At 41.9% G+C, this 19119-nt stretch overlaps 1 protein-coding gene across 2 annotated transcripts; it reads left to right on the forward strand.

Moving 5' to 3' along the window:
- Positions 1 to 1098: 1098 nt before the first annotated feature.
- Positions 1099 to 19028, forward strand: Actl6a (actin like 6A). 2 transcript variants are annotated; one of them, XM_031376577.1, is made up of 14 exons: positions 1099 to 1433; positions 4376 to 4452; positions 4605 to 4779; positions 7204 to 7304; positions 8134 to 8231; positions 10493 to 10587; positions 10825 to 10931; positions 11024 to 11113; positions 12330 to 12391; positions 12615 to 12729; positions 12858 to 12938; positions 14560 to 14655; positions 17268 to 17354; positions 18583 to 19028. In XM_031376577.1, exons 1-14 carry the CDS (start codon positions 1409 to 1411, stop codon positions 18661 to 18663), a joined length of 1290 nt encoding a protein of 429 aa, XP_031232437.1. In that variant the 5' UTR covers positions 1099 to 1408; the 3' UTR covers positions 18664 to 19028. The 2 variants fall into 2 exon arrangements, with proteins under 2 accessions (XP_031232437.1, XP_031232438.1); XM_031376578.1 differs by lacking the exon at positions 1099 to 1433 and adding an exon at positions 1577 to 1888.
- Positions 19029 to 19119: the final 91 nt, after the last annotated feature.

The raw sequence follows: 19119 nt of genomic DNA on the forward strand, positions 1-19119 counted from the left end.
TGGCCTACGCAGTGAGACCTTCTCTCAAAAAACCCAAACTATCATTGTTAGCTCACAGCACATGGTGTCAAGCGTTTTCTTACTAGCCTAATTCCTGATCCCATGACACGTCAGTTTCTGCCACCTTGATGGCATGGAAGTGGATGAGATTTTATTCAACCTTCCTAAGGTTATGAGCAGCCCCTAGGTGCCTAGTCCCTAGACACTTCAATTTAAGCACTGCTACCAGTTACAGAGATACATTAATTACTCTTGAGTTTTGGAACAGCATGACTGGTTTGGGTTTTTTGTTATATAGATCAAGCTATCTAAAGCCCAGAGAAGCAGAGGAACAAACTGTTGCACTAATTTGGGGAAGAAAAGACAGTGTTCTGGATGACACTGATAGAAATGTAGATTAAGAACAGTAGACACAGATTGGGGATATATTTACAAATGAGTGATTCCCTGAACGGCGCCCCACTTGCTTGGTGAATGATTTTTTTTTTCACAGAAATGAAAGAAACTGAAGTCATGATTTTTAAATGCTATCTAAATCTAGCCGGAAAAAATATTATCTCTTAATATAGATAGCCATTTTTAAAAATGCTGGATCCTATTATTATATCTGATTTGCGGATTAAATCAAAGTGTACTACACATTTCTTTTTCAAGTATAAATGTTAGTTGAAATTTTTCTGCTTTAAAAAAAAAAATCCGAATTCCAATCCAAGGCCAGGGATCTCTAAGAAGTAACTAACTCAAATTCCAGATTCCTTGCACTCGCCTTTCTCGGCCTAAGTTCCCATGGCTCCTGGGGCGCAGCCATACTTCAGGACCGGAGCGGTTGATGGCCCAAGGCAAGCCTCCCAGTACCTAATTCCGAGTAGCTAATTAACTCTATGAAAACCCCGCCCACTCCCGCACAAAGCCCCGCCCAGTCTCCCGCCCACCAAAACTCCTCCCACTCTATTCGCGCGCGAAGCACAGTTCTCACCCTCCTGAGGAGCAGCTCCACCCCCTCTCCCGCCGTCCACCCTACCGCCCGCTCGAGAAGCCCCACCCACCTCACCCGCCCGCGAAGCTCCGCCCCCTCCTGCCCGTACCCCAACACCTTCCCTTCTTCCGTCGCTTCTCCCTCTCCCCGCCCCCACGAATGCCTTCCATTGGCCAAGACGGCTAAACCGCGCGGGGATGCAGCAGCACCACATTCTGATTGGATAAAGATTAAGCCGGGCCCCTTGTCATTGGTTGATACGAGAAACCAGCAAGAGTGGCTGTGCAGCAGGCGTGCGGCCGCCGCTTTGTTGCCGGAGGGGGCGGCGTTGGAAGTTGCAGGCTTGCGGGGCCGGCGTTCTCCGGGAGAGGAGTCGCGCCGCTGTTATCTTTCGTCCAGTAGTCTTCAGCCAGTCCCCGCCCGACAGTAGCCATGAGCGGCGGCGTGTATGGCGGAGGTGAGTGAGCGCAGCGGCGCCTCGGGGCGTGCGGACCGGAACGACCGGCCCGGTTCGTGGTCGCTTCCGTTTCCCTCCGGTCCTCGGCGGGCCCTTCCGGTCTTTGACCGGTGCTTCCGGTCCCCGTTTGGGCCACGGCCTCTCCTCCTCTTCGGACCCAGGGCCAGTGCGCAATAGGTTTCCAGCTTGTCCTGTCGCTGTTCCGAGATGGCCTCAAGAAAGGGCCTTGGCGTGTCTTACACCTGGGGCTCTAGGACCGGCTGGACTCTGATGGCAAGCACCTGGCCCCTGCCTGGGTCCCTCGCCTTACCGGTTCCGCTGCGTGTTAGTCCCGGGCAGCTCGCAGAGGTTCCGGTCCCTCGGTGTGCCCTGGGTGCGAGTTGCGCCCGGTGTGGCTGCTACAGACTGGACATCGTTCCAGGTGTTCTCGGTCCCTAGATGAACGGAGCTCTGAGGTACAGGCTGCAGTTCCCCTGTCCAGATGGGCAGGAGCCTTTTTTAGATTGGCGATAACGAAATCAAGGCTAAGCACTGTTGTTTTTTGGTTTGGTTTGTTTTGGTTTTTAAGAGTAGTTAACAAGTTAGAGACTCTTCTCTGGGGTGGATGTTGACAGGAGGTGGTGCTGCTGTACTTCACGTTAACGAAGAAGAAAATATTGGGAAGAGTTATTAAACAACCAGCTCAAAAGTTTAAAGGCTCTTTGGAAATTGGCAGCAAATAGCTTCTGGGATGAGGCAGAAGCATTCCTTTCTCTGCCATGTACCGGTAACACGCACCTATAATGAGTTAAATAGTATGCTCACACTAGCAAATTTATGTGTGTATTGAGTCAGTAATCTGTGCCCACTCGTTTTAACTGCTGTGTAGGGTTTTGTAAGAATGAACTATAGCAGTTTCTCTAGGAACAGTAGTCTTTTTTTCCCTGGTAAGAAGTATTAAATACATTTTATGGATTAAACTGGGGCAGAGAAATTAGTAAATTACCCATTTCATATAGTGTATTAGTCACTTTTCAGTTGCTGTGATTAAAAAAAACAAAAAAACAAAAAACAAAAAAAACAACAAAAAAAAAACAGCTTCTAGAAGGAAAAGTTTGCTTTAGCTTATGATTCCAGAGGGATAAGAGTCCAGTGTGAGGGAGGCATGGCAGCAAGCAGCAGGCATGGTGGCAGGAGCAGGACTCTGAACTCTCATATCCAGCCTCACGCATGAAGCAGAGAGCAAACTGGAAATGGTGAGGGCTTTAAACTCAAGGCTTGTCTCCAGTGACAGCTTCCTACATCAAGGCCCATATCTTCTAGACCTCCACAAATAGCACCACCAACTGGGGCCCAGATGTTTAAATATCAGAGTCTATAGGAGACATTTTCATTCAAACAGTTGCATATGCATCTCTTCTTAAGAATGTCTCCAAAATGGGCGTGACTAAACCAGATAACTCCGTGATTCTCTTTGGGTACCTCTTTGCAGCGAGCACTAAACTGCATAGATTGGGCATAGATTGGCTCTAACTAGAGAAATAGAAGAACTTTCTTAAGGCCTTAGCAGTTGAGCGATACAGATAAGTAGGATTAGTGTTTAAATTTTGAGGGGCCCCATTGACAAACCAGCACTGAGAAACCTAGGAGGCCTGCTGTTTGGGTGAGGTACTTGGAAAATATAAATGGAGGCTTTTCTCTGAGTTAGACTGAAAAAGATCGCCAGCTTTTTTTTCTCACCACTAAACTGTCTCCTAATGTCTGGAATGTGTAATTTAAATGATACCTTCATTAAATACTTTTTATTTGGCTAATTTTTATGCTCTCCAGTTTTCATATTTTGCTGCTTTTCTTCATTTTATGAAACAAAACACAATTTCCCATAATTGATGAAATGGTACTTGGGTGTATTGGGTGTTTTTTTTTTTTTCTTTCGTTTTTTGTGTGTTTTGTTTTGTGCCACCAGATCCCCTTGTGTAATTTGTACCCTTCCTGTGCCTGTAGAGATGGCCTTTGTGCTTTCTCAGCCTCTGGTTTGAGCTTTGAACTTTGATTTGGTGATGGTAGGGTACCCTTAGTTCTTGCCTGTGCTTTTTGTTCTAGTATAGTCGTTAACAGGCCCCCCCCCCCCCATTTAGAAGTGTCTCAATTTGGATGCTGGATTATAGAGTCTTCTTGGAGGTTGGAGTCTGAGCTTGGTCCTCCCTCCCTTCAGGCAGCTATATCTCTGTGCATCATTCGGCTGTTGCCACAGCTCCCAACAGCTATCCCCACAAAAACCTGTTTAGGTTCTGGTAACAGTTCCTTCTCGTTTCCTCAGCTAAATCAGGGCAGTTCCTTTGTTCATCCTTCTATATCTTAATTATAGATGTTTGTAGCTAGTCCCTTTAGTAAGGAAACTACTACCGGCTGTCCATGTCTTTCCTGATTAAACCTCCACTGATAAACAGTGTATGACTTGCCATACTTTAAAAAAATCTTGAAGGTGTATTTAATACTAGGCTCAAGCCAGACATGGTGGTGCATACTTTTAATCCAGTTGAGAATCAGAGATAGGAACTTTGTGAGTTCTGCGACAAGTAAGATCACATAGAGACCCTGTCTCAAAACAACAATGGTAAAAACTAGATTCTAGCTAATGATGTATGATTGTAATGGATTTTTACAAAGTTTTAAATATTCTCATTTTATATACATAAAATATGTCCTTTATTTTGTTGAGACAAGAGTTTCTCCTGGTCACTTCTATTTCCCTCGGCAGGCCCTTCCGGTCTTTGACTGGTATTCCCGGTCCCTGTTTGGGCCACGGCCTCTCCTCCTCTTCGGACTGTCCCAGAATTAGCTTTGTAGACCAGTCTGGCCTGGAACTCAGAGATCTGTCTGCCTCTGTGTCCCTTACTGGGATTAAAGTTATATGCAATTGTCTTTTAATCTCTTCAGTAATTCTCTTTTAATCTCTTCAGATGAAGTTGGTGCTCTGGTTTTTGACATTGGATCGTATACAGTGAGGGCTGGCTATGCTGGTGAGGATTGCCCTAAGGTAAGAACAGTGATATGAATTACTTGGGTAGGCAAGAATCATGTGTGTAAAATTAAATTCAAGCAGAAACGCAAAGCAAAAATGGCAGTAGACACTGGAAACAGCCCCTCCTGAGAGCAGGTGATCCTTCCCACCATGTTTTAACGTCCCAGGTTGATTTCCCCACGGCTATCGGTGTGGTGTTGGAGAGAGATGACGGAAGCACGATGATGGAGATCGACGGTGACAAAGGCAAGCAGGGCGGGCCCACCTACTACATAGACACCAATGCCCTCCGCGTGCCCAGGGAGAACATGGAGGCCATCTCACCACTCAAGAATGGCATGGGTATGAATTGGCTATAAATAGCAGCGTCTTATAAGAGGGACAGCAAGTATTTGTTTGTTTTAACTCCATAAAGTAATATTTTGGAGAAAATAAAAATGTATAAGAAATGTTCCTTTCCCTAAACTCAATCAAGAGAGTTTGGTGTGTGCACGGAAAACCGTATGCTGGGCACATGGTTAAGATCTATGTGGATGTGGTCAGGAAACAGTGATCAGAGAGTTCATAAAAGAGGTAGCTGCTGAGTCTTGAGCATGGATAGGTATTCAATTGGCCAACAAGGCTGAGAAAAGCAGAAAAACACCAGCTTGTGTGACAAGATGGGAGTTGTGAGGGAAATATCTTTGAAATGCTTTATAGATGTGGCCACAGCACTGCAAGTGCTAGGTCACTTGCAGGAAAGGTAGGCAGAGAATGCTGTCTTCTTTGGAGCATGATGAAATAGTCCCTGAAAGCTGGCCTATGGAAATTAAGTAAGGCTCAGTGTGCTCGCTCATCTTTGCCACTCTGAAAGACTTGCTGACAGTATGTAGAATCTGCTGGAGGGATGTACTGGAGAAAGGACAATGATAGAAGAGGAGAAAGTTTCTGCTGGAAATGAGGAGGGTTTAAACTAAACTACTGAGAGCAGAGGTCCTGAAGTGGCTTTTAAGTATCCAGGCGGCAGATGGCACTAGGAGCTTGAGGAGGCAGAAAGGAGAGGAGAGTTAAGGTTTCCTAGAATTTTGGTTGAGGTGATGAATCAATGAAAATACTCACTAAGATAAGAATTAAAAGGGGAGGCAAGCAGAAATGTTACTGTATTTGGATAAAACTCTGAGGTAAGCTACTCATAGGACTCTTATGACAAACACTGAAAAGACACCAAATAAGGTCAAAAAAGAACTTCATTCAAGGAAAAGGGAAAGGGGATGAAATCCAGAAGAGACCCAAGCCTTCTCACTGTGGATGGCATGCAGTGTGCTCCTGCCTCAGCTGCTCAGTGTAACAGTGCATGTATTGTCTGCCTAGGAGCTCAGCAGAGGCTCTGTGGTCCTCGATTGAGGGCTGATCACATAGGACCACCTCTGCCTATCATACATCAAAGGCGTAGAAACACAGGAGGGAAGCAGTAATCAATATAAGCCACTTTACACAAGCAGGTTGGACATAATAGCCTACTCTTAGCATCCTGGGTAGGCTTTGTATCAGTGCAGGGAACTGTAGACTAGTTGAATGTCTAGACACCAGTCCAGGGTCAGGTTTACTGTGCTCTCCCATATAGCAAGTGAGTGGCCTGACTTCAGAGTACATGGGACATTGGTTATGATCTAGTAAGGTCATTTTAGGTCAGCTAAAAGTCATGGGGATACATTGATGGTGTGGAGTTGCACTGTGTGACCCAGAGAGGGTGTGGAACTTGTAAGAGATTGAGAATGGGCTTTCTGTGGGAAACTTGCTCAGTATATTTTTAACCAGTTGAGATGAGCACTCAGGAATGAGAATGACAGTCTTAAGTTAGGGCTGGGGAAAATTGAAGTTTAAGACTCGAAGAGTCAAGTCTCGGCCAGTGTTCTCGTTCAGAGGTGGGTTGAGATTTCCCCAAGGGAGGCATAGGCTCCAGCTACTGGTAAAGTCCACAGGCTTAAAGAAAAATCATATGGGTCTGTGGAGAAAACATTTGTAAACTGTTGTAATCAGTAGTACCAAATAAGGTCAAAAGTTTATATTTAATTGATAATGCTAATTGTCCAATGGATGTGTTACCAGTTAACTAGTGACTCAGGAGCAGGTTGAGGGGATGCCAGTTTTTGTTTGTTTTGTTTTTTGAGATAAGGCCCAGCTCTGTAGTCCTGGCTGGCCTTGAGCTCACAGAGACCTACCTGTCTCTGCTGTTTATGCTGGGATTAAAGTGCAATGCCATGTCTAGCTACTCTGGATTTTTAAAATGCCTTAACAGATAGTATGCTTTTTGCTTTTTGTTTTCTTCCTAGCTCCAAATATAATTGTGTCTAGCCTATGAGCTGCTTTCTGGTGTTCTCTTCTTTCTGAACACCTAAATGCCCTCTAGTAAGGTGGTGGTGCACGCCTTTAATCCCAGCACTTGGGAGGTAGAGGCAGGTGAATTTCTGAGTTTGAGGCTAGTGTGGTCTACAGAGGGAGTTCCAGGACAACCAAAAAAAAAAAAAAAAAAAAAAAAGAATTAACTGTCTGTTAAGTACCCCATTTGTATTTGGGGCAGATCTGAGAGGCCCACCTGTAAGAACCAAAATGAGATTCTATATGCAGAAAACAATACTGGCCTATTTTGTAAAATGCTGTGTTTCAAAGTAGATTCTGTATATTGAGATATTAATTATAAGTCATAGAAACAGTCTTTTTGTCTTAGATGATATTCATTCATTTATTAGCTAAGCCTTATTTCAGGTTCTGACTCTTATGTTCTAGTTGAAGACTGGGATAGTTTCCAGGCCATTTTGGATCATACATACAAGATGCATGTCAAATCCGAAGCCAGCCTGCATCCTGTTCTCATGTCGGAAGCACCGGTGAGACCACTTTCTCTTCTGGTTTCTCTAGTGTATGTTCTTTTTCTTCCTTTACTTTCTGCTCATTTGAAGATTTTCTTTTTCTTTTTAGAAAATAATGCACTTTATTAATTTATCATGTGTGTGTATATATACACACACATAGATGCTCACGTGCCAGGCACACATGTAGAGGTAGACAACAGCTTGAGGGTGTTACTTCTTTCTACCATGTGGATCCCAGGTCTCTACTAAGGTTGTCAGGATTGGAGACAAAGTAGGCTTTACCTGCTGAGTCACCTTGCTGGTCCTCTTTTTTTCTTTTAAAGAGTCATCAGAATTTACATTTTGAGTTTAGAAATTTGGGGAAAGATTAATTTTGATTATGGTTATAACATTATTTCAGCAAATGAAATAACTGGCTTTGTTTGTGAGTACTAGTTACAAATGGGTTGATTGGGTGTTTTAAAATTCATATTTAGGATTTTGGTACCAGATTTAATATTTAAGAATATTTTTGTTTTTAGAATCTTCATTTTCTTGTGCTTTGGAAAGTCTTTATTTCTGGAACTCATAGCAGCTAACAGTTTTACCTGTTGAATAATACAGTTTAATTTATGATTTTTTAAAAAAGGAACTTCTTAACTGACTGACTTTATCTCTTCCTTCTTTCCTTCCTCCCTTCCTTCCTTCCTTCTCTCCTTCCTTCCTTCCTTCCTTCCTTCTTTCCTTCCTTCCTTCCTCTCTTTCTTTCCTTCCTTCTTTGCCAATTTGGCTCTGAAGTGTAGTATGAAATGAGTCAATGCTTTACTGTTCGGTGAATAACCAGGGTCCTTCCTCCCTTCTCCAGTGGAACACCAGAGCGAAGAGAGAGAAACTGACAGAGTTGATGTTTGAGCACTACAGCATCCCTGCATTCTTCCTTTGCAAAACTGCAGTTTTGACAGCGTATCCTTAGACTGTATAAGACAGCTTTTCTTGGTGTGTGTAAGACATGAGAGGAAGAAGTGTCTTCTGGCTTTTTACCTATCTTTGAGTATATTTTAAGCATTCCCCCCCCCCCCCCCCCGTTTTTGGTGTGCAATCATTGTATGCAGTGTTGGGTTTCATAAAGACAATCTCCTTCAAGAAGTATATCAAGTATTTCCTTCAAATAGGTGGTCATATTCACCCACTTCCTCTGATTCACTGGCCCCTCATGGTATACCCTCCCCTCTTTCCTGTCTCCCACTCTGCCTTCCAGTTTTGTGGTGGGGGTTGGGGTTGGGGGGTGGTGCACATGTGCAAATGCCTGTGTTTTTACTGTGTCTGAGGGATTCTTGGATTTGCAGATATCACTGTGCATACAGTGCTTGATCCCTGTGTTACTAATTTGACCTGCAGTTTCTGAACAGGCAACATTATTTCATTCCTCCTGACTAAGCAGAATGGCAGTGAGCGAGTACACCACATTCTCTCCAGATGTTGATGACCCCGCCTGGGCTGCCTTTGTGACTTGCCTGTTACAGTAGTACTGTAATGAGCATGATGTGCAGGCATCTGCTGGCCTTGCTGACTTCCTTCTTTTGGCATAGGTATAGTAGGTGTGACTGGATCCTGAGTAGTAACTTTAGTTTTTTGAGGATCCTCTTTACTGATGTCATAGTAGCTGGACTGATTTCCATTACCGCCAGCAGTGAGGTCTCCTTTCTCACTGGCTTCTGTTAGTCTGTTCTTTTGCAGATAGCCAATCTGATTAGGGTGAGATGAATTCTCATTGTAGTTTTAATTTGTTTCTTCTTCTTCTTCTTCTTCTTCTTCTTCTTCTTCTTCTTCCCCCTCTTCCCCCTCCTCCACCCCCCTCCTCCCCCTCCTCTTCCTCTTCCTCTTTGTCCTCTTTTCTTCTTCTTTGTTTTTTTGTTTTTTGTTTTTCAAGGAAGGGATTCTCTGTATAGCCTTGGCTGTCCTGAAACTCACTCTGTAGACCAGGCTGGCCTTGAACTCAGAAATCCGCTTGCCTCTGCCTCCCAAGTCCTGGAATTAAAGGCATGCGCCACCACTGCCTGGCTAATTTGTATTTTCATGATAGCTTTAAAGGTGTTAAGCCGTTTCTCACGTTTATTGGCCATTGGCCATTTTTTATGAGGTATGTATTCATTTCATTGGGCTATATTATTAATTAGGTTGCTTTTCTTTTCTGGTCTAGTTTTCTGAGCTGGTAAGTATTGTAGATAGTAATCTTTTGTCTGATGTGTAGCTAGCGGACTCTTTCGTTTCTGTAGGTCACTGGCACTTGTGAAATCTGTAAAGTCGCCTGTGTTGAGTCAGCATGGCTCTCCGTGGTCCTTTTCTGCTCTACTTTGGGGTTCTGTTGACTGTAGTTGTGAGCTCACCATGTTCTCTTGTGTCTTGTATTTCCTGCTTGCTCCTGCTCCATCTGCATTCTCCCCCAGGCTATTGTTGGAGGAACCTGGGGGCCAGGAACAGGTTGGGTGGTCTTTTCTGTATCTTTCCAGGACATCCCAAGCTTTTCTTTTTGCAGATAAACTGATAAGATACCTTTCACGGCAGAGATAGCTCGGTGTGTATCTTCTACTTTTAAGGAACGTTAGTGGCAACTTTGTTGTGTCCTTCTCCCCACCTCTTTCTCTGTACTTTACCTCTTCTGAAATGTTAGTGGGTACCAGGCTTGGGACATCATAAATGGTCAGCAAGTAGTTGAACCACCAGTGAAAAGCCTGCATATAGGCCTGTGGCATGCAGCTCAGGGAAGTGGGATCTGCTCTTTCACCAGCTGCTGAGTCCACCTGGAGTTGCTTGTTAGGCTTACTGAGGTAGGGCGGGGACTGCCACCTGGCTGCCATACCTGCAGTGCTCCTCCAGAACTCTCCTCCCGAGGTGTCACAGCCTCTCGATGTTCTTGTCTCATTTTTGTACATGTTGTTAAAAATGTCTCAATTTATTGTAAGCCTTTTGATCAGTTGTAGAGGTTTTCAATATGCTCATTTTAAGCAGCTTAATTAAAGAAGAAACGATTCTGGGAGTCCTGCCTGTGTAAGTTTTTTTTAAGACAGAGTAATTATACCAGTTTTTATCCCTAGACATGCTTTTACACATGTAATTGGTAACATGCTTAATAAACTGGCTTAAACATTACAGGAGCCAGCCTTTCATAATCAGTACCATCCAAGGAGCTTTGATACTTTATTTTCCTTAGTGCTTTAAACTAGATTTGCTAATGGTCGTTCTACTGGGCTGATTTTGGACAGTGGAGCTACCCACACCACTGCAATTCCAGTCCACGATGGCTATGTCCTTCAACAAGGTAACTGCTTAATGAGGGTGCAAGGTGACTTTCCCGGTTTTGACATAGTGAAGACAGACAGGAATTCTATTGGAGCACATCCATTTCAAAGTAATATGTTCCAAATGCATGGCTTTACTCTTTAAAATGATAGTTTACTTAATCTACTAAAAAAACCCTATTCCTGTGTAAATATATTCATAGTTCCAAGGAATTGAGACTTTCGGCTCCTTCAGCCTTGTTTGATTTGGTTCTCAGGCATTGTGAAATCCCCTCTTGCTGGAGACTTCATTACCATGCAGTGCAGAGAACTCTTCCAGGAAATGAACATAGAACTCATTCCTCCTTATATGATTGCATCAAAAGTAAGCAGCATCTGAAGTTCCTTGGTGAGACCTGCCTTTGCCACCTCTCCTGGGTTGTGAAGTCTCTTAGCATGTGCTCTTGATGTTCTCAGGAGGCTGTTCGAGAAGGCTCTCCAGCCAACTGGAAAAGAAAAGAGAAACTGCCCCAGGTTACAAGGTCTTGGCACAATTACATGTGCAACGTAAGTAACCTTTACTGTTTTTATAAAGTGTTGAGTCCAAGGATTTGTTTTGTTTTGTGTTTTTTTGACAACACAGAGGAGATTTATTACCCTGGAGGGATAAGTGGAGGGGGCAGAGACAGCTATGTTATTTATTTATTGACAAAACAAATAGCTTAGGGGTGGGGAGCACTTTCCATATTATTGAAACAGTACCTACAAACTGCAGTGTGAAGACATGAAACAGGCTTTGGCTTTAGGGTAGAAGCAGGCATACTGTTTTATACTGTTATAGTTAAGAGAATGGTTTCAGTTTGTGTAGAACTTAGGATAGCTTAGGTGTGATCTCTTCCCTAGCATTTATCAGACATGAAAAAGTGTGTGTGACTGCTCCAGCAGTGGGCTAGTGAGACTCAGCTGGAAATCTGTCTGCATGTTAGACCTATGTAGGTGAGAGGTCAGAACATTGCCATCTCATAGATACATACTAATTTCTAATAGTAAAAGGATAGGAAAGCCATAATTGACTTAGTATATTCTGAGAGCTTGTTGCACCCAAAGGCATGTGTATTAGAACATGGAAAATTCTTGGAATTTTCCCATATCAACCTGCAGGCCATGTTCATTTCACAGCAGTCACTAGAAATTTCTATGAGGTATGACATGTTTGCATGTCATATTCAGGTGATAAAATCTCTCTTTTAAAATCAAGTTACTGGGTGGTGGTGGTACACACCTTCTTTCCCAGTGCTTGGAGGCAGATGCAGTTGGATGTCTGAGTTGAAGGCCAGCTTGGTCTACTGCATGAGTTCCATGACAGCCATGGTACACAGAGAAACGCTGTATCAAAAAACCAAAGATAGATAGATAGATAGATAGATAGATAGATAGATAGATAGATAGATAGATAGATAGATAATAAATTAGGTTACTTTTAAGGGAAAGAATGATATGCTGAAACTGGTTTAGTTTGGTGGGGCAGTGGTATAGGTTCCTGGTTGTTTTTAATCTCATGTTATTGTCCCAGAAGTAGTATAGAAATGAATTTATGCTATAGATTGTAAATTCCCACGTAACTGTAGAACTAGACATGCTGATGCTCAGTCCTTAAAAGAGTTTCCTTCTTCAAGTGACTCATCCATGAGACAGTGGTCTGGTGCCATTCTGTAGGCTGTCACATAAGTGCACATCACAAAGGCACATTTCAACCTGATTCCTAACTTCCCTCTGTCCACAGTGCGTCATCCAAGATTTTCAAGCTTCCGTTCTTCAGGTGTCAGACTCCACCTACGACGAACAGTATGTTTTCTGCCTAACTGTGTACTGTACTTCAGAAATAAGGGCTTTTGCTTAAATATTAAAGGGTTGTAGAATGTGTTAGCCTGAAAACATAACGTATATTCTGAATGCTGCTCTTAGGTATTTGTACTCTAATTTCTTAGAGATTGGAAGCTCCTTATAAGTGGATTATAATTTTGAACAGGGTTGTTTGCTTTCTGTGAAATACTGTTTACGTTTGTAGAGTGGCTGCACAGATGCCAACTGTTCACTACGAATTCCCCAATGGTTACAACTGTGATTTTGGTGCAGAGCGGCTGAAAATTCCTGAAGGATTATTTGACCCTTCCAACGTAAAGGTGTGAAAGCTAATTTCAGAATTGGTGTGGCTTTTCCTGTGTAGAGAATTTATGAGATTAAAAAGCCTAAATAAGATTAAATTTGTCAATGGGGGTTTTCCATGTGAACACTTATATTCTTGTTCTAGGGACTGTCTGGGAACACAATGCTGGGAGTCAGTCATGTTGTCACAACAAGTGTTGGAATGTGTGACATTGACATCAGACCAGTAAGTGCCAGTCTCTACTTGTTACTGTCTGTTATAGCAATGAAATGCCCCAAATTAGGTTTGCAACTTTGGCCACTGGCTTTAAGGGTTGTTTATAACCATGTGGAAAGAGATGGACAAACGGATATGCAGTGCTACTGACTAGCCAGCTCAGCTCCTGAATTGCACTAACTCTTCTGTGAACATGGTTTGTGGCTGCTGGACTGGACACAGCAGAGTCTTAGAACACTTTACCCTCACAAAATCTCTTGGTCATTGCTAGTCCAGATTTCCTAAAATGTAGAAAATCAAAATATGTAGAAATTGGTGATTTTTCTTGACTTTCACTTGTAGTTTTCAGAAAAGTGTGGTTTAAGTGTGCGACTTTTACATGGATTGTATTAGATGATTTTTGTATTTTTTTCTGCTATGTCAAGTTTTAAACTTGATACTATATTGACTTGATTATATAATGTATTCATCTATATTATAATTTATTAAGCTATAGATTCATTTCATAATCCACTTAGTTTACAACTCACACACTATCTTGGTTTTCAAGTTAATTTGCTTAAAGTATAATGTCAACAGATATGAGTGTATAAACAACATGCTCACAAAAGGCTGTTGGGTGAACACAAAAATAATTTCTTTCAAGTAACTTAACAGCCTATACTACTTTTAGGATAGTGGAAGTAATGGCTTAGAATTTAAAATATTGTATGTGTGTGTTTTGTATATGGAGGGACAGTTTTGTGGGGTTTGTCTTTATACCTTTACCTGGATTCCAGGGATCAAACTTATGTTCAAGTGTGCACAGTGAGCACCTATAGCCCACTGATCTAATTTTCAGCTCTTTAAGTGGTTGGGTTTTTTTTTTTTTGTTTGTTTGTTTTTTTGGTTTTTTTTGCAAGGTCACTTATGGGCAGGGAATTAATAGATAGAGTAGAACTTTTTAATGTTGTTAGCAGATGGGACCCAGTTTTTGCATTTTCTGTTTCAAAATTTAGATGCTTGGAGTAGGTTTTAAAACTAAGAACATAGCCAGTAAAAAGGCAGGCTGACATCTACATTTTGATAAATACATGCAAAGTACATTCCTTATGAGTATAAAGTTATTTTTTATTTGGGAGGTTCAGCCTGTCTTCTAAAACAGTTGCAACATTCCTACAAAAGAGAAAGCATTTTGACTAGGAATGTTTCTAAAGAGTATCATTATTTGTCATGATCATAAAACAATTTTGTCTAATTTAAAATACCATGACTTTCAGATGAACAAAGATGAATACCATTATAAAATGTACCTCTAATATTAGTATCTATCTGCTAATAAGAATTAATGAGTTTAAGAATAATTGTTTTACATTAGTGGCTCTGGGCTGGCAAGATGGCTCAGTGCATAAAGGTGGTTGCCACCAAAGCCTGATAACCTGAATTTGATTCTCAGAATCCACATGCTGGAAAAAAAATTAACTCCCAAAAGTGTCTTCTAATTTCTACATATAAGCTGTGGCATGCTTACATACACAATAAATAAATAAATGGAAAAACAATGAACTTGATAGCTGGATCCAGTTCCCAGCACCTAACAATATAGGGTTGTTGGAAACATCATCTGGAAATGATTCTGTTTCTCTCCTAGGGTCTCTATGGCAGTGTGATCGTAGCAGGAGGAAACACGCTAATACAGAGTTTCACTGATAGGTTAAATCGAGAGCTTTCTCAGAAAACTCCGCCAGTAAGTTTTTCTGTTCTTTGTGTTAGTTAGTTGTGTCTATTCTCTCTCTTTCCCTCTCCCTCTCTCCCTCTCTCCCTCTCTCTCTCTCTCTCTCTCTTGCTCTCTCTCTCTCTCTTTTTGTTTTTCGAGACAGGGTTTCTCTGTGTAGCCCTGGCTGTCCTGGAACTCACTCTGTAGACCAGGCTGGCCTTGAACTCAGAAATCTGCCTGCCTCTGCCTCCCAAGTGCTAGGATTAAAGGCATGCGCCACCACTGCCCAGCTAGTTGTTTCCACTCTCACTGAGTGGAATTTAAGAGATATGGTGTGCCTTTACAATATGAGTAATATCTATTAATAATCTATATGTCCTACATAACACCTATTGGTTCCTCTTCTGTTACTTGAATCTCTTTTAAATGTTTGTGTGCTGTGTATATTGACCCATGTACATCTGTCTGGAGGCCAGAGGTCAAATTAGGTGTCTTCTATCTCTCTTCACATTATTTTACATACACACATTCATATATAAGTGTGCACACATGAGCACACATACATATACACTCATAGGGCATATGGTGCTAATTTTCAAAGGAGAGGAGAATCTGGAGGGGTAGTTTACATGGTGAATTAATATGAGGTATAATATGCTTAAATAGTGTTAAGTGTTTCTGTAGAAACTATTTTGACTGCTGATGTTACAGTTAGAAGTGGTATTTGGGTATTAATACACTTTCATGATTGACCTCTGCCAGTTGGAGACAACAGTCTATAGGGTAGTGGTTCTCAAATTTCTATTGCTGTGACCTTTTAATACAATTCCTCATATGTGATCACCACAAAATTATTTCTCATTGCTAATTCCTAACTATAATTTTGCTGTTATGAATCACAATGTAAATACCCGATATGCAGGATGTCTAAAAGTGACCTGTGAAAGCATCATTCAACCCCCAAAGGAGTCAAGGAGGTTGAGAAACACTGGTGTAGGAGAACCTGCAGTACAAGTTCTGATCATTGGATTTCATAGAAATCTGACAAATGTAACTACAGCATGAATGTTCCAAGGTCTGCTGAGGAGTGAATTAAGGGCTGGCAGTATGCAGCCTTCCCTGCATCAACTATTCTTGCAGAGGACCCGAGTTTCCAGAACCCACATTGGGCTGGTCATACCTCCTGTAACTGCAGTTCCATGGGCTCCAGTGCCCTCTTTGGTCTCTTCAGGCACCTGCACTCATGTGCACATATGCTCACACAGGCATATTCACATAAGTAAAATAATTAAGTAAGCCTCTTTTTTCCCCCAAGAGTAATTTAGAAACTTGTCCTTTAGGGAGTAATTAAAATGAAGAAAACTGTCAGGAGAAAAGTTCCATTCTAGAACAGACACCCATACTAGCACTTTGCTAGTTCTGGGCTCTATGTTACCACACATGTTAATGCACTGTGAAGGCAGTCCACGCTTGTGTTGCATAAAGTGCCTGTTTGGACACCTTGAAAATGATTCCTAGAGGCAGATTCCTAAGGAGGAAAGGAAAAGGTGGTACAAACCTGTTTTCCCAGCTACTGGGAGGTTGAGGAAGAAAGATCCCAAGTTTCAAGGCTGGCCTGGGCGATATTCCACGTTGAGAACAGAGGCACTAAAGTTTTAGTTTTGTGAGATGGGGCATATGTTGTTGTCCCATTGTAGATCAGGCTGCCTCAACCTGGGTGATGGGGTTGCAGACAGCCATCTTGCCAAGCAGAAGTACGAATTTGCATGGCAGGCAGTATGAATCAAAAGTCGTTTGTGGTCTGGCATTTTGATTTGCAATAGCAGAACCTCTGGGGTAGGGTGTGGGTGGGAGACTTTAATAAAAATGAATGAAGCACCTAGGGTGGTGCCTTTGGAGGTATGTGCATGAATTGCAAATGCTGTCCTTTTACTATGCAGGTTTTAAAGTTTTTGTTGTTTTGTTAATTTATCTTTGACAGTAAGAAATTTTGTACACATAAAAATCCTGTCTTAATCTATCTCTAAATGAGATTACAAAATAACTGTTCATGAAGAGTATCATAAAACCTGTTTAATAGAGCTGTTCAAGGGAAGGAGACTGTAAGCTGTGTAATGTCTTTAGTGCTACAGAAATGAAAACTCTCAGGGGAGTGTCATGCTGAGGACATTGAACAAGTTTCCTGACAGCAAAAGTTAGTGCATGAGTTTCATTTCAGTATTTTCAGTCTAGTGTGTCTTCCTACCTGGTGTGGTGCTGGATGCTTGTATTTGCCCAGTTCTGAGTCACATAGTTCATTTTCTTAGTCTGTATTCATTAAGACCTTTCCTGAAAAGTAGCCTAACCTATGCCAACTATTAGTTTAGCTATTTGACACCATGTGAAACTACTTTTTCTGCGTGTGTAGAGAGACAGACAAGGTGAATGGGTGTGAGATTTGGATGCTGTTGTAGCCCCATCTGACCTCAGACTCACTATGTAGACCATATTGGCCTAGAACTAAGAGATCTGTCTGTCTCTGTGTCCCAAGTGCTACGATTAAGTATGTGCTCCACTGTGGCTCTAGAGGTTTTTCAGCACTGAATTCTCAGGTTGGCTGTTGTAGCTATCCCAATATCCTAATGTTTCTTTTTCTGTTGTAGAGTATGCGGTTGAAACTGATTGCAAACAATACGACAGTGGAGCGGAGGTTCAGCTCATGGATTGGTGGCTCCATCCTAGCATCTTTGGTTAGTAGATAAGATTCCTCTGGCACAGACTCCGTGGTTTCAGAGAACTGTTGAGAATGAGATTGTGTGCAGCAGTTTATAAAGAGTGTTTTATCATCTGACAGTGCACCATATTTTTCACTGAATAATTATTACATCTTTTCTGGTTCTTTTTTTGGAGGCTCAAGAATACTTTTAATATTTATTCTGTACTGATAAGTCTGTCTTCATACTACAAGTAACTCTCCCCTATTTATATGTATATATATTTTTTTCTTTAGAACAGCACTCTGGATTTTCTGGTAATAGTTGCTTATTACATTTTTTAGCCATATAAACCTTCAGTACAAGCAGAAATTTTCTTAACTTAAAAACAAGATTCTTATTTGGCTTAAATATAGCATTGAAAATACTATTTAGTAAAAATATTAAGAATGATTTTAGTGCTTCATTCATCTTTGCATTTAAAACTGACAGATGAGTAGGGACCTAGTAGGAATATCTGCTTATAACCATTTACATGTAAAAATGATTCCCAACCCTACTCCCTACTCCAGCAACCTCAGGCTGGCCTCCAGCTTGGAGTCATTTTGCCTCAGCATTGAGTGCTGGGATAACAGCACTCAATTGCACTTGGCTGTTAGAACATCCATGCATCATCAGTGAATATGTCATCCGACGCTGACTTCCCCTTCAGTGGGAGCTTTTGAGCCTCCGCTTGTAATGCGTTTTTTGCCCCTGGGCAGGCTTAGGTGCACTGCATTTATTGTTGAGTCATTTCTTCTTGACTTGAATTGTTTCCCACCTCCTGGTGAGACTGTCAGGAGCTGGCTGTGTAACCAGGGCCAGTGAGATCAGTGTGCTTGGTCTGAACAGGAGTCCACCTTGAGTTGGGATTCTGTAAAATGTAGGGCATTCCATTTTCCCTCAGAGGACCTGAGTAACTGGCATGTGCCACTAAGAGGTTCTACTACTGCTTTAGGACCCTTCCTCGTGCCTCTGCCAGCTACTTTCTAGTTTCTTTTTGATGTAACAGGTATAGAGGGGCTTGGTGTTCTCTCAGACCTGAAAGGCTAGGCTAAACAGTGACTCTGGCCTGTCTCAGAGGAAGGCAGAAGGAATAGGGGACAATACTATTTTGGAGGAGGGAGTTTAATAGTTTAGCAGTTAAGGATATTTATGAGTAAAAAGCAGCACCTTCTAATGAGAAGCGAGGCATGATTATGCAGTGTTTCTTTCCATCCTACAGGGTACCTTTCAACAGATGTGGATTTCCAAACAGGAATATGAAGAAGGAGGGAAGCAGTGTGTAGAAAGAAAATGCCCTTGAGGGCTCCACCCTGCCTGCCCGCCACCTCACGTCTGTAGCTTTAGAACACTCAGGAAAAGATGACCATCTTTTGTAGAATGTTTATACATGTTTGCATATTTCAATTTCCACTTAAATTTTTTAAGGCTTTAACTGGCTCTATAAATTAAATGAGTTTGTGCTTTCCTTGAAATGCACTTATTCTTATTACAGGCATTTTATAATTTTGTATGAATGTCTATTTTCTCTAAATATTTTGCTTTCAGTAAGTCCTTTCCAGCTCTCCTGTAGGTTGGTGGACACTCTTTATTGACTAGTAAAAGTCACTGCCTATGCTTTTTACCTTAGGCTTACAAAACTAAATAAAAATCACTACTGTCCTACAAGGGTTTTGGGTTGTCTGTTGTGACTTGCTGCTTTTACCATTACTTGATGTGGGAAAGCAATCACTGTTTTCCTACCAGTGTCCACATCCTT

The sequence above is a fragment of the Mastomys coucha genome, unplaced genomic scaffold, assembly GCF_008632895.1.
Source record: "Mastomys coucha isolate ucsf_1 unplaced genomic scaffold, UCSF_Mcou_1 pScaffold17, whole genome shotgun sequence".
NCBI lineage: Eukaryota > Metazoa > Chordata > Mammalia > Rodentia > Muridae > Mastomys > Mastomys coucha.

Bases quoted from the DNA above. Each gene is read 5' to 3' on its own strand.
- Actl6a (XM_031376577.1), top strand. From the start codon at position 1,409: ATGAGCGGCGGCGTGTATGGCGGAG. The intron at 12,730-12,857 runs GTGTGAAAGCTA...TTCTTGTTCTAG, and splicing joins TTGACCCTTCCAACGTAAAG to GGACTGTCTGGGAACACAAT. The intron at 14,656-17,267 runs GTAAGTTTTTCT...TTTCTGTTGTAG, and splicing joins TTTCTCAGAAAACTCCGCCA to AGTATGCGGTTGAAACTGAT.